This window comes from Bufo bufo, chromosome 3, assembly GCF_905171765.1.
Source record: "Bufo bufo chromosome 3, aBufBuf1.1, whole genome shotgun sequence".
Taxonomy (NCBI): Eukaryota; Metazoa; Chordata; class Amphibia; order Anura; family Bufonidae; genus Bufo; species Bufo bufo.
Window position 1 is genome coordinate 479,254,701 of NC_053391.1, and position 15,133 is coordinate 479,269,833.

The 15,133-nt window shown below is 42.6% G+C and overlaps 1 protein-coding gene across 1 annotated transcript in view; it reads right to left on the reverse strand.

Annotated features, from left to right (window-relative positions):
- Positions 1-7,445: 7,445 nt before the first annotated feature.
- Positions 7,446-15,133, reverse strand: part of LOC120995817 (homocysteine S-methyltransferase 1-like) — a 30,120-nt gene continuing 22,432 nt past the window's right edge. The window contains exons 7-8 of the mRNA XM_040425250.1: positions 9,821-9,897; positions 7,446-7,576 (exon numbers count right to left, since the gene is read on the reverse strand). Of these exons, the coding sequence (XP_040281184.1) occupies positions 7,506-7,576; positions 9,821-9,897 (148 nt within the window). The 3' untranslated portion in view covers positions 7,446-7,505. The remainder of the gene's footprint in view (positions 7,577-9,820; positions 9,898-15,133) is intronic.

Sequence of the window (15,133 nt, forward strand, 5' to 3'; positions counted from 1 at the left end):
CATGTATCCATTCAGTGCATCAAAAAAGATTTGGAACAAAGTCCTGTATATTACAAAAAGGTGCGGATAGTATATAATATCAATCACAATAAATAATTGACATAATATAATGTGAAAGTGCAAGTGCAATATAAGGTAACAATAATAAATGACAGCCATGCCGCCATACAGTGCATATATCATTATTGACAATTTATAAATATCACTATTGCCAATTTTTATATGTTAATTCAACTATCACAGTCATAACAATAATTTAGTGCTAAATATATAAAACAGTCAAAAGTGCATAATAGTACAGTTCATAATATCAAAATTCTACCGGATCATAATTCTAAAAACCAGTGCATACATAATCGCCATAGTAGTCCATTGCTGATAGAATAAATACACATTGAAAAAGGCCACAGCTTAAAAAACTCCAAGACATGGATCATCAGTTGTGTGTAGTTCAAAAAGAAGATGAGTCATGGAAAAACATCAGCATTCACAGTGAGTCGGCAAACTAGAACAACGTAAAACAAATATTAGTATACAGATAAATTCATCCAGACATGACGGATATGTGTATAATAAAAAATGGGTATAAACCCCATTCCCCCCCTAAAATAATGCCACTGTTCAGAGAAAAGAACCAAAGCCAAAGCTTTCATTTAGTCCCCTGGGGGTCAGAGTTTTGAGACGAAATATCCATCTCGTCTCAATCTGGGCCAGGATTTTACTATAATTGCCCCCTCTGATCCCCAGGTGTACTTTATCTATGCCCCTAAACCGCAATCCATTTGGATTACATTGATGGTGGATTTTAAAATGTTTGGGCACGGTTTTTAATTCATTAAGATCCATGACCTCTTTGGCCTTTTCTATGTCTCGCACATGTTCGCGTATCCTTTTGCGAAATTCTCTTGTAGTGAGACCAATGTAAATTTTATCACATGGGCAAGTAGCATAATAAATGATTCCAGTGGACGAACAGGAAATGTATTCTCTGATTTCATAAGTTTTACTTTTATCAGAGTCTGAGAATTGGGTAAATCTATCCATGTTGGCGCATGCCTTGCATGCGCCACATGGGTATGACCCCTTGGTCATTGTTCGGGAATCTGTCATTCGCCCAGGTACATAATGACTGCGGACTAATGTATCTTTTAAATTTTTTGAGCGTCTTGCAGTCAGCAATGGTCTCTCTGGGATGCATTTAGTTAATTTATTATCAGTCCTAAGGATGCTCCAATGCCTATTCAAGATCTCGTGTAGGTGTTTCCACTGATTATTATAGTTCGTAATGAACCTTATATCTTGATTGGAAGTGGTTGTTATTTTTCCACTCTTTTTCTCCTCATTCGGGCACAGTAGTTTGTCCCTTTTGCGTGTCTTCGCTATTTGAACTCCCTTTTTAATCTGTCTATTACTGTACCCTCTTTCCCTAAACCGATTTTTTAATTTCTCAGCTTCCTCCAAATAAGTGGCTTCATTTGAACATATCCTTTTAAGACGTATAAACTGACCTTTGGGAATCCCGTCAATGGTTGATCTAGGATGCGCGGAATTCGCATGTAATAGGGAATTGACAGCAGTTGTTTTCCTGTATATCTCAGTATGCAATTTTCCCTCATCATCAGCCTTGATTTTTATGTCCAAAAAGTCAACCTCACGTCCTGCTTTAAAGGAGAGCTTGATGTTAGACACATTGTTATTTAAATCACTCATGAATGTATTGAGATCTTCCATGGTGCCCTCCCATATGAACAGTATGTCATCGATGTATCGAGTCCAATTATGGACCCCATCGATACATTTGAGGAGGCCACCATAAAATTAATAACATTCAACTATGTAAAGAACAAAGTATTTCAGAAGAATATTTAATTAATTCAGATCTAGGATGTGTTATATTTGTGTTCCCTTTATTTTTTGCAGCAGTGTATATTAAGGGGGTACTGAGAACTTTGACCCCCTAAACCTTTTATGGAATTTGAATGTAAACACTTGGCTGTGAAAATGAAAAGTTTCATTTCTTCCAAAAAATGTTGCTTTAGCCCCAAATTTTTCATTTTCACAAGGGATAACAGAAAAAAAAGCACCCAAAATTTGTTACCCATTTTCTCCTGAATACGGCAACACCCCATATGTGGTGGTAAACTGCTGGGGGGCACATGGCAGGATTTAGAATGGAAGGAGCGCCATATGGCTTTTGCAGCGCAGATTTTGATGGATTGGTTTATGGGCCCCATTGGTTTTAATTTTTTGAGTTATTGTCCTATGTGGGGGCTCATTTTTTGTGGGATGAGGTGACCTTTTCATTGGTACCATATTAGGGTACATAAGACTTTTTGATCGCTTGGTAATACACTTTGTGAGGCAAGGTGAAAAAAAAGGCTGTTTTGGCATAGTTTATTTTTTTCACAGCATTTACCTGAGGAGGCATCTCACATGCTATTTTTTACAGAGCAGGTTGTTACGGACGCGACGATACCCAATGTGTCTATTTTTATTTTTGACGGATTGATTGGTACCATTTTGGGGTACACATGCCTTTTTGATCGCTTGGTATTACACTTTTTGTGAGGGAAGGTGACCAGAAAAATGGCTGGTTTGGCACTGTTTATTTTGGTTTTGTTTTTTACTGCATTTACCTGACAGGGTGGATCATGTATTATTTTTATAGAGCCGGTCGATACGGACGCAGCAATACCTAACGTATATACTTTTCTTTTTCCTATTTAAAAAAAAAATTCAGATCGGCCGGTTCGCCGAATTGTTCGGAAAAATTTGGTTTGATCCGAATTTATTCGCGCAAATTACGTTAAAAAACTGCTATTTCTGGGCTGCAGAGAGCCTTTATAGGGGTGTAGAACACTGTGCCTTGCAGTAACACGCATAGGGAGTCTGTTGTGGAAGTGAAATAATACTGTTAGTCCGTATGACATGCAGATGACAGGCGTTGCTCTTAGAATCACTGCACACATCACTTATTTGGGCAGTCACTGGGCCAAAACTGACCAAATAAGGCTACTTTCACACTAGCGTTCGGGTGTCCGCTCGTGCGCTCCGTTTGAAGGGGCTCACAAGCGGCCCCGAATGCATCCGTCTGGCCCCAATGCATTCTCAGTGGAGGCGGATCCACTGAGAATGCATCCGCCTGCCAGCGCTCAGCCTCCGCTCCGCTCAGTGAGCGGACACCTGAACGCTGCTTGCAGCGTTCGGGTGTCCGCCTGGCCGTGCGGAGGCGAGCGGATCCGTCCAGACTTACAATGTAAGTCAATGGGGACGGATCCGCTTGAAGATGACACCATATGGCTCAATCTTCAAGCGGATCCGTTCCCCATTGACTTACAATGTAAAGTCTGAACGGATCCGCTCAGGCTACTTTCATACTTAGAAAATTTTCTAAGTTTTAATGCAGACGGATCCGTTCTGAACGGATGCGAACGTCTGCATTATCGGAGCGGATCCGTCTGATGAAACATCAGACGGATCCGCTCCGAACGCTAGTGTGAAAGTAGCCTAACTAAAGTATCAACTCAGCCTTAGGCCTCATGCACACGACCGTTTTTTTTTTTGCGGTCCGCAAAATGGATTTCCGTTGTTCCATGATCCGTGACCGTTTTTTCTTCCGTGGGTCTTCCTTGATTTTTGGAGGATCCACGGACATGAAGGAAAAAGTCATTTTGGTGTCCGCCTGGCCGTGCGGAGCCAAACAGATCAGTCCTGATTTACAATGCAAGTCAATGTGGACGGATCCGTTTGACGTTGACACAATATGGTGCAATTGCAAACGGATCCGTCCCCCATTGACTTTCAATGTAAAGTCAGGAGTCCCTATTATACCATCGGATCAGAGTTTTCTCCAATCCGATGGTATATTTTAACTTGAAGCGTCCCCATCACCATGCGAACGCCTTTATGTTAGAATATACTATCGGATTTGAGTTAGATCGTGAAACTCAGATCCGACAGTATATTCTAACACAGAGGCGTTCCCATAGTGATGGGGACGCTTCAAGTTAGAATATACTGAGAACTGTGTAATAACTGTGCCGTAAAGGGAGGTCTACACAACAGAGGGGAAAGAGATACCAAGGAGGCCAGAAATAATATATAGGAAGGCCCCTAATCTGAATACACACTTAGTACATAGCATGATTTCGACTGTCCCCAAAAAGAAAGACACGCAGAAATTCACATGGTGCGGCTTTTGTATAGGCTGCAAGAATAGAACCCTGAGAGAGAGAATGCAGCATGTGGGGGTAGTAAAGTCCACAGTAAATGGACAAGAGTTTAAAGTGAAAGGGGGCCTGTCCTGTAAGAATGAAGTGGTGATATATGTACTGGAGTGCCCTTGTGGCCTCCAGTACGTGGGAAGAACCCTCAGAAAACTGGAAGTTAGAATACAGGAACACATCCGTAATATTAAAAAAGGTCTAACCACCCATAGTGTCTCTATGCATTTTAAGGAGCACCATGAGAAGAACCCTAGAGGTTTGAAGTTCATGGGAGTAGAATTAGTTAAACCCCATTGGCGGGGTGGTGACCCAGTCATGCGAATAAATAGAAGAGAGATCGAATGGATATACAGATTAGGCACCCTTCAACCTAAAGGGATGAATATAGAATTCGATCTCAAGCCGTGCCTGGTTTAGGTATATTTAGGGTATTGACATTGTATTGCGCCGGAGTAGTGGAATAAGGAATTGTCCAGAAGGGGAGGGCACTCACCTGGACGGGTGAATTCATGAATGAAGCACTTTTGTAGTCAGTCATTGGTTGATCTAGCCGTGTTTAGAATATAACTCCCAAAGGGGAGAGTCAGCATGAAAAAAACATTGCGGTTTTTTGTGGAATTTTTTTGTGAAAAAGGAAAAAAAAAATATATAAAATGTAAATTTTAAATTATTATTTTTTTTTTTAAAGTTTTGGAGAAAAAAATTAATAAATTTTTTTAACATTTTTTTGGTGAAAGTTTAATGTTTGATGGAGTGTATTTTATTTGCATTTTATTTATTTATTCTTTATGTATATTTGGAAAATGAGCACTTTGGAGAAATCCCTGGAGCAACTAGATTAGTAATGCAATCATCAGGTGTGCCATGTGGGGGGAAGGGGGTTAAATAGCCGCCTACCCTAGGCATGGTAGATTCTCGCCCCTGACGAAGCTTTATGTGAAACCCGGGTCGGGCTGTGCGGAAAGAATACCATCATTGATATGCTGAATAACCTTTTTACTTCTGTGAGTATAATAAAACAGAAAGTTTTTACTGTGCCGGAGGTACTCTCACTATTGTGCGATTTATGACATCTTGCAGAAAAGCCTTTAACGATCCAGCATAGATTTGCTGAGCTTCAATCTGGGTTGAAGCACACCACTATCCAACTGAAGGGTGTCTGTCTTGAGCCAGAGAAAGTGATTACCTGCATTCCTGGAAAAACGCCTTGTGTGAACAAGGAGCAGCGTGGTCCCACTATATTAACACTTTGCATTTGTGAAGAACCCACTTCATTTCGGGAGACCAGCAGCGCAAGTACCGTTGAAACCTAGTGACTCATTTTATTTCATCTTGGTGCCTGGGAGTTTATTGCTCTGGTTGCAGTTTACATTCATATTGGCCACTTCTGGGATGGAGCTTTCCCTCGACTTGAGAACTGTTCATCCTTAGGCTGTTTGGAGTTCTCTCTTATCTAATCCAATATCTCTCAGAAGAGTGTGTCTCCACTTGTCTTACCAGGGCCTGTGACTGGTTCCCTTTTTTCCTGAGACTTCATGTGGCCAGGGATTTCCCTGGTCTTAAATGTCACAGTGATATTTTGTTCCAGTTTTTCTGAGGCTTGAGTCTTGCCTTCTCGTGTGGGAACTATGTCTTTACATTCCCTTCTCCTGGCCATTACCAAGAAACCCCTTCTCCCCCAGAGTTTGGCTGCTTTCTCTGGCAGGATGGGGTTTCCACCTTCTCATAGGGTGTTTCTCTTTTCCCACCTGCCTTGCAGTGGAAGGAGGCTTGCTCCCTTCCCATGGTGTGTCTTTGCTTTATTTCTCTCATTCGTTCAGCCTCCAGTGCTTCCTTGTTTCCTCTCTACACTGGCCTTCACATGGTGTTTGCCTCGGACAGACCATGTTTTCGACTTGAGACTATTTGGAGTTTTTTCCTTGCCAGGTCCTCTTACTGGTCGAGTCCCTTGATTCCAGGCCTTATGGACTCGCCTTGCTTTTGCCGAGGGGTGGTCCACAGGGTCTTCCTTTAGATTTTCTCCAGGAAGTTTTCTTTCTTGATTCGGGACTGCTTCTGTCCTTTCCCAGCAATTTTCTCTCCTGCCGGGTTCCCCTCATGGGCAAATTTTTTCTGGTTGGGTCTGTCCCCTTATAGATCCTCCTGCTGGAGCATCCTTCTATATGCAGAGTGCTAGGCCATTACCAACAGACGCCTTCAGTTTGTGCTGCTCTCCTGTTTATTCTGGGGGAGTCCTGGTTCTTCCAGATCCTTCCTCTGGCTCTCTAGTGCTCACTTCTACAACTCTCGGTTCTTGCGCAGAACATCTAGCCCTGTTTCCTATCCTCCAGGCTCCCTATATTCCCACTTAGCTGGGTGTTTCCCTTTGTTCCTTCTTGCATGTGGCCCTTTTACCCAGGCACTTGTCCTTGGTATACTGGCGGTCTCCCACAATTTTTTTTCCTCTCGGCTCACTTCCTTAGTTTCCTATCTACCATTTCATGCTATGGCCTCTCCTGGTCCTGTTGGGTCGCATGGTTCTCCTGCACCTGTGCACCCAACCTTTTGCATGAGATTTCCTTCCCACCCTTGGGGACTGCTTTGGGACGTCCCATGGTGCTGTGTCCCCAATGACATTAACGAGAAAATTTGATTTTTGTACTTATTGTAAAATCCCTTTCTCGTTCAATTCATTGGGGGACACAGATCCCACCCTTTGTTTTCATTTCTCTATCACCGGGCTGGTGTTCCTCTTCCTTCTCCGGTCCAGGACATGTTGGTTCTTTGCTTTTGTTTCTCCTACTGCTATTGGTACAAACTGATTAGCCTAGTGTCTGTGGGGAGGGTATAGCCCACCTGGCCAGAGCCAACCTTTTTCATATCTAGTGTCACCTCCTAGTGGTAGCTGGGCATATACCCATGGTGCTGTGTCCTCCAATGAATTGAACGAGAAAGGGATTTTATGGTAAGTACAAAAATTCAATTTTTTTAAATATGCATAATGTACTGCTCATTTGCCACAACCGGATTACATAATTTGATAATCTGCAATATGCCCTAACATTCTAAAGTTTTTCGCTACATTGTACTGAAATGTGTTGCAGACTTTCAGTGCAATTCCGACGGTAAATCTGCCACTTCTGAACATGGCCTTGTGGCTCCAATACTATAAGCCTTCAATACCAATAACTGTGCTACTACACTAACCGGACTACACAACTTTCAAGCGTATGTAAATTATTACCTCCAAAACACATATGATGTTTGAAACAGAGTCCTTTATTTAAAAATGCAACATTATCATGAATTATTTGTCCGCAAAATGTCTTGTATACTTGCAATATCAGTTGGAGTTGTCCGGCAGCAGCCGCCTGCCAAGATAAATGTACATATACTTAAAAGGGGAGGCAAATCACTCAAGAGATTAATTATTTAATTAAATAATAATTCAATAAAATGAACCCTGAACTATGAAGCCCAAAAGTCTCCCACCTAACCTCAAATTTTCTCTGTGACTAGGTAGGTGCAGTGACTAGGTAGGTGACTGTTTCATTAGGCAGAGCTAATTCCTGGCCATATCTACAAATGTGGACAACTCCTTTAAGCACCTCACATCCACCCATAAGATATAAACGTCCTATGGGTGGATGTTTAACTCTGAATGGACGTTCTGGAACGTCCATTCAGAGATCGCAGCTGCACGCTAATCGTGCAGTTGCAGAGCGGGATGCCCGCTGTCAGTGACAGCAGGGCAACCCAGAGAGAAGGCAGGGACAGTTCCCAGGTGTCCCTGCCTTCTAGATCGCTGTGTACACAGCGCTCATCGAACACTATGCGCTTCCTGTTCTGGCCCGGTGGTCATGTGACCGCTGGGGCTGGGAGAGTGCAGGAACTATCGGGTCTTTCACAGACCTCGATCAGCCCTGCACTGAGGCTGTACAGCATAGTATAGTGCTGTACAGGCTCTCTGGGGGGTGTATTTCTCCTGTAACAGGAGAAATCAATAGTGAAAAAGAAATCACAAGTAAAAAAAAAAATTCCCCAATTAAGAAATAAAAAAATAAAAAAAATAGGAAAAAATAAATAAAAGACATATTTGGTATTACCACGTCTGTGACAGCTGGCTCTATAAATATATCACATGATCCACCCTGTCCGATAAACACCATAAAAAATAAAAACAGTTTTTAAAAACAGTTTTTTTAAAAAGCCATTTTTGTCACCTTACATCACAAAAAGTGCATCACGAAGTAATCAAAAAGGCGTATGTCCCACAAAATGGTACCAATAAAGCAGTCACCTCATTCCACAAAAAATGAGCCCCTACATATGACAATCGCCCAAAAAACTAAAATAACTATGGCTTTCAGAATGTGGACACACAAAAAAAATGCTTTATTATGTAAAACTAAACTAAACTAAAAAATAAAAGTAGCACATAATCTAACCTGTCATGAACATTGTAAATAACAAAAAATAAAAACGGTTCCAAAAAAGCTATTTTTTGTTACCTTGCCTCACAAAAAGTGTAATATAGAGCAACCAAAAATCACATGTACCCTAAAATAGTACCAACAAAACTGCCACGTTATCCCATAGTTTCCAAAATGGGGTTACTTTTTTTGAGTTTCTACTCTAGGGGTGCATCAGGGGGGCTTTAAATGGGACATGGTGTCAAAAAAACAGTCCAGCACAATCTGCCTTCCAAAAACCACATGGCGCTCCTTTCCTTCTGCGCCCTTCCGTGTGGCCATACAGCAGTTTACGACCACATATGGGGTGTTTCTGTAAACTACAGAATCAGGGCCATAAATATAGAGTTTTGTTTGGCTGTTAACCCTTGCTTTGTTAGCAGAAAAAAATTATTAATATGGAAAATCTGCCAAAAAAGTGAAATTCTGGAATTTCATCTCCATTTTCCATTAATTCTTGTGGAACACCTAAAGGGTTAGCAACGTTTGTAAAATCAGTTTTGAATACCTTGAGGAATGTCGTTTCTAAAATGGGGTCATTTTTGGGTGGTTTCTATTGTGTAAGCCTCACAAAGTGACTTCAGACCTGAACTTTGTCCTTAAAAAGTGGGTCTTGGAAATTTTCAGAAAAATTTCAAGATTTGCTTCTAAACTTCTAAGCCTTCTAACGTCCCCAAAAAATAAAATGACATTCACAAAATGATCCAAACATGAAGTAGATATATTGGGAATGTAAAGTAATAACTATTTTTGGAGGTATTACTATCTATTATAAAAGTAGAGAAATTGAAACTTGCTAATTTTTCCAAATTTTTTGTAAATTTGGTATTTTTTAATAATTAAAAATGAATTTTTTTAAACTCAATTTTACCACTGTCATGAAGTACAATATGTGACGAGAAAACAATCTCAGAATGGCCTGTATAAGTAAAAGCGTTTTAAAGTTATTACCACATAAAGTGACACATGTCAGATTTGCAAAAAATGGCTCTGTCAGGAAGGAGGAAATGGCCCAGATGTGAAGTGGTTAAAGGTAGTGTCAGCATAGAGTTTAAGTGTAACAATACTTAGTTGTCACCTGTACATTACCAGGCACTAGTTGGGCTACATATGTATCATTGAGTTTGTGACTTGACTACTCACCAATCCATCTTGCACCCAGCTGAATCCATTCTAATGCATATTCAGAGATTGCCTTATCGGTATTTGAACCTTGCCATCTGTATGAAAAAATATAAAACAACAATAAACAGGTGAAAATCACTTTATGTGCCCAATGAAATACAGCAGGTTCAAAGGACCTATCAGCAGGGTAGAGAGAGCAAAACTGCTGGATAACACACTCCAAACTTCTGCTTCAAAACAGGACAAAGCAGCTTGATTGAGGAATCTGTGCATTAACATGAACCCATTTCGAAGGTGACCATACACATTCGATAACTGATGACCATGTGGGGGATGGGGTCAGCCGTTGGACAGCGATCTAAGATGTATGGCCTGCCTAACTCTGGAGACCATGGGGTAGATCTACTATATTTTTCGGACGTCCCAGACCATAAGATGCACCCACAATTAGAGGCAGAAAAAAAAAAATACAATTTTTACTGTTTAGATTAGGGGTGCACCGAAATGAAAATTCTGGTCCGAAACCGAAACCGAAAATTCAGGATGCCCTTGACCGAAAACCGAAACCGAAACCGAAACTGCCTTTTTGCCCAAATACTTTTAAAATACTTTTTTTTTAATGATTTTATTAATAATTCTTTTTCATGAATGAAATTCATCTGTGGGTGGCGCTGTTATGGAGAGGGGGATCTGTGGGTGGCGCTGTTATGGAGAGGGGGATCTGTGGGTGGCGCTGTTATGGAGAGGGGGATCTGTGGGTGGCGCTGTTATGGAGAGGGGGATCTGTGGGTGGCGCTATGGAGAGGGGGATCTGTGGGTGGCGCTGTTATGGAGAGGGGGATCTGTGGGTGGCGCTGTTATGGAGAGGGGGATCTGTGGGTGGCGCTGTTATGGAGAGGGGGATCTGTGGGTGGCGCTATGGAAAGGGGGATCTGTGGGTGGCGCTATGGAGAGGGGGATCTGTGGGTGGCGCTGTTATGGAGAGGGGGATCTGTGGGTGGCGCTGTTATGGAGAGGGGGATCTGTGGGTGGCGCTGTTATGGAGAGGGGGATCTGTGGGTGGCACTGTTATGGAGAGGGGGATCTGTGGGTGGCGCTGTTATGGAGAGGGGGATCTGTGGGTGGCGCTGTTATGGAAAGGGGGATCTGTGGGTGGCGCTGTTATGGAGAGGGGGATCTGTGCACTGTTATGGAGAGGGGGATCTGTGGGTGGCGCTGTTATGGAGAGGGGGATCTGTGGGTGGCTCTGTTATGGAGGGGGGGATATGTGCACTGTTATGGGCATAACAGTGCACAGATCCCTTTCCCCATAACAGTGCACAGATCCCTTTCCCCATAACAGTGCACAGATCCCTTTCCCCATAACAGTGCACAGATCCCTTTCCCCATAACAGTGCACAGATCCCTTTCCCCATAACAGTGCACAGATCCCTTTCCCCATAACAGTGCACAGATCCCCCCTCCCCATAGCAGTGCACAGATCCCCCCTCCCCATAGCAGTGCCATAGACCGATCCCCCTACCCATAACAGCCCCGGCCCTGCTGCTCACAGCAGACTAATCACTCACTACATCTTAATTTTACCTTACAATCGTGAGGCTCCAGTAACAACTCTGCAGGCAGAGCGGAGGGCGGCGTAACGTCACTTACTCACGTGACGCACCTGCTCCGCCCACTTTATGAATGAAGGAGGCGGAGCAGGCGCGTCACGTGAGTAAGTGACGTTACGCCGCCCTCCGCTCTGCCTGCAGAGTTGTTAGTTACTGGAGCCTCACGATTGTAAGGTAAAATTAAGATGCAGTGACAAAGTAAACCGCCCGCCCGGCGCCCGCCCGCAGATGGTGGGTGACAAATCCCACACCCCATATTTTCGGCCGATATGTAACAATATCGGCCGAAGTGGATTAGGTGCATTTTCGGCCGATATTTTCGGCTGCCGAAATTTCGGTGCACCCCTAGTTTAGATCCTATGGGTGATGTACCGTTAATACTGTACAGACAGTACAAAAGCCAATGCCTCCTAACACTGTCACAGTGCCCCCTGACTATGCCAGCCACAGTGCCTCATCACATTGCCTGCCACAGTGCCCCCTGACTATGCCAGCCACAGTGCTTCATCACATTGCCTGCCACAGTGCCTCATCACATTGCCTGCCACAGTGCCCCCTGACTATGCCAGCCACAGTGCTTCATCACATTGCCTGCCACAGTGCCCCCTGACTATGCCAGCCACAATGCCCCCTGACAATGCCAGCCACAGTGCCTCATCACATTGCCAGCCACAGTACCCCCTAACTATGCTAGCCACATTGCCTCATCACATTGCCAGCCACAGTGCCCCCTGACTATGCCAGCCACAGTGCCTCATCACATTGCCAGCCACAGTGCCCCCTGACTATGCCAGCCAAAGTGCCTCATCACATTGCCAGCCACAGTGCCTTATCACATTGCCATCCACAGTGCCCCCTGACTATGCTAGCCACAGTGCCTCACCACATTTCCTGCCACGGTGCCCCCTAACTATGCCAGCCATAGTGCCTCATCACATTGTCTGCCACGGTGCCCCCTGACTATGTCAGCAATATAGTACTATCAATATTAGGAGTCTGGAGTAACTGGCATGGCTACAACGGTCCTGGCAGGGCAGACACTGTGCACATTTACTGTACTGTATGTGCCAATGCGTGTTTACACACCGAGCAGATAACACACAGGTTATGTACACAGAGCACAGTACAGTACATGCGGTGTGCTCACAACTGCACTGCCACGACCTGTCAGTTAGTAATGGAGCTCAGTCTCCTGCTTCAAATGCCAGCATTTGGACTATTAGACGCACCAGAAGATGGCAGCACAAGATCGAGGAGAAAAAGTACATCTAATAGTCTTACTGAAACCTCAGTTGCCATAAAACATGCCATTATCCAGAGGCACACCCCTTAATAAACTGGCATCCATGCAGCAGATATTCAAATCTATGCAGCTAAGGAATTATGCTGCAAGCATGGTGTGCACCATCATTATCAACTTTTATATGCCCGTGTGTAAAACCTTTGATCAATGTTAACCCCATGTCTTTATCTACAGCTGGTAGCATCCTTACCTAAAGAAAAAAAAAGCTTGTATAATAAAAGCCGGGTGAGGATGTCTGCGGCTTGTGTCATTACCTAACAGTGCAGGAGGTGGTATGGTTAGATGTTACTTTATAAAAGACTTTAGGCTTCAGCATAACGTTTCAGACAAGAATGTGGATCATTGTGGCTGCAACCAGTTTGGAGCTGGCTAGACTAAGGTGCAGATTATAAGGGATCCCCTGGTTTTCATCCTTTAACCCTCATACGGTTATTATCAGGTGGATGCCTATGTTGCAGTCATTAGAATAGTCACCAGTTTGCAGCCAGATGCCGCAGTGACGACAGGCGTCATGGCTTCTCCACCATGATAACTGTAAATCTGTGGAATAGTCGACCTCAGGAGGTGGTAATGGCAGGAACAGCCATTTTTTTGGGGGACCTCTGTTACATTCTGTTACTTTGGAGATGGATAGTTAACATATATAGGTTTTATGAGAATAATTTCATGGAATATTAGGGGTTTGAGTAGGGGTGTAAAGAGAATTGCAGTTTTTGATGCAATACAAAGGTCTCTTCCTGCTATAGTTTTGCCTGCAAGAAACACATCTGACAGGCGAGACTGCATGTGGGGTGACTAGACCGTGGGTGCAGCACTCCTTCCATTCAGTCTATTCATCATATGCAAGAGGAGTGAGTATATTAATACACCGAGATATAGATATAAAAATATTAAAAACTGTTACAGATAAAGAAGGCTGCTATGTGCTGATGGACTGTATATTGGATGGAAGAGCATGGATAATAGCAAATGTTTACATACCCCCAACTTTTAAAATCACTTTTAATTACACGAGATTTTAATAACGTAATGGACGGTAAATTAGATAGATGTAGAATAGGAATCACTCCAAATTTTTGCACTGGATCCAAACTAAAAAGTGTTACAGAAAAATTGGGTTGGGAGGCCGCAAAGGCCTTTATTAGAGGGATCTTTATAAAGTACACAGCAATATACAAGAAAGGAAAAAGGAAAAAAACAAGAGGTTGAAAAATACGAAAAATAAAGTACATTGAAAACCCCACAGAGCAAAACTACCAAGAGTGGATAGATAAACTATCCAAATTTAAAGACTATCTGTTCTTGCTGGCGGAACGACAAAAACAAAATGATGTCAGGGATAATTATATCTACGCACATATACCCGGTAAAAAGCTAGCAGCGTTAATCATATCCATTGTTTAGTGGATAAATTAGGCCATAATATTGTTGAACAAACTGCCGAGATAAACCTGCTTAAGGAATATTTTGAGAACATATATAGCAGTAAGACAAGTAAAAATATGGCACAAATACAAGAGTATCTGGATAAAATTACTATGAGCTTGTTATCGCCAGACCAGAGGGAAAGTTTGGAAAACCCCCTAAATTTTGTAGAAGTGGATAAAATTTTATCAAAGATTACTAAGAACAAAACCCCAGGAATTGACGGTATTCTGTTTGAAGTCTATGCCCAATACAATGAAATATTAATTCCTAAATTGCTCGCTATGTGGACTGCTTCGAGGGAATCTGGGAGATTTCCAGATTCCCTAAGAGAATCCTTAGTCACACTTATCTTAAAAAAAACGAATGATTGTAACCATAGATGCTTCAAAGGCATTTGATACTATAGAATGGACCTTTTTAAATTTTTACATTGAAGAAAATGGGGTTTGGTGATAGCTTTGTCTCTTGGGTTAAGCTATTATATACGGATATTTCTGCAAGGGTAATGGTGAATGGTGAATATTCAGACAACATACAAATTGGCAGAGGGGTCAGGCAGGGTTGCCCCCTCTCTCCTCTGCTTTTTGTCATAGCCATTGAGCCTTTAGCCGATATGATCAGGCAAGATAAAGGAATAGTGTGATTCAGGTTCGGTGCTCACGAGGAAAAAATGGCTTTATATGTAGATGATATTTTGTTGTTTGTGGGCTCTCACGAGTCACTCACTAGGATATTTCAGGTTTTTGACCATTATAGTAAGTATGCCGGACTTAATATAAACTGGTCCAAATCGGCCTGTATCCCGATTGACCCTTTAAACAACTTTATACCGGAGCCTTTGGAAATCAAGAGCGAGAAAGAACCTGTTAAATACCTAGGGATCCAGATAACCCTAAATCCAAAAGATTATGTTGAGCTGAATGTGGTCCCCAAAATAAAGGAAATTAGGAAGAAAATAGATGTGTGGAAAAAAATTATATATCTCGATGG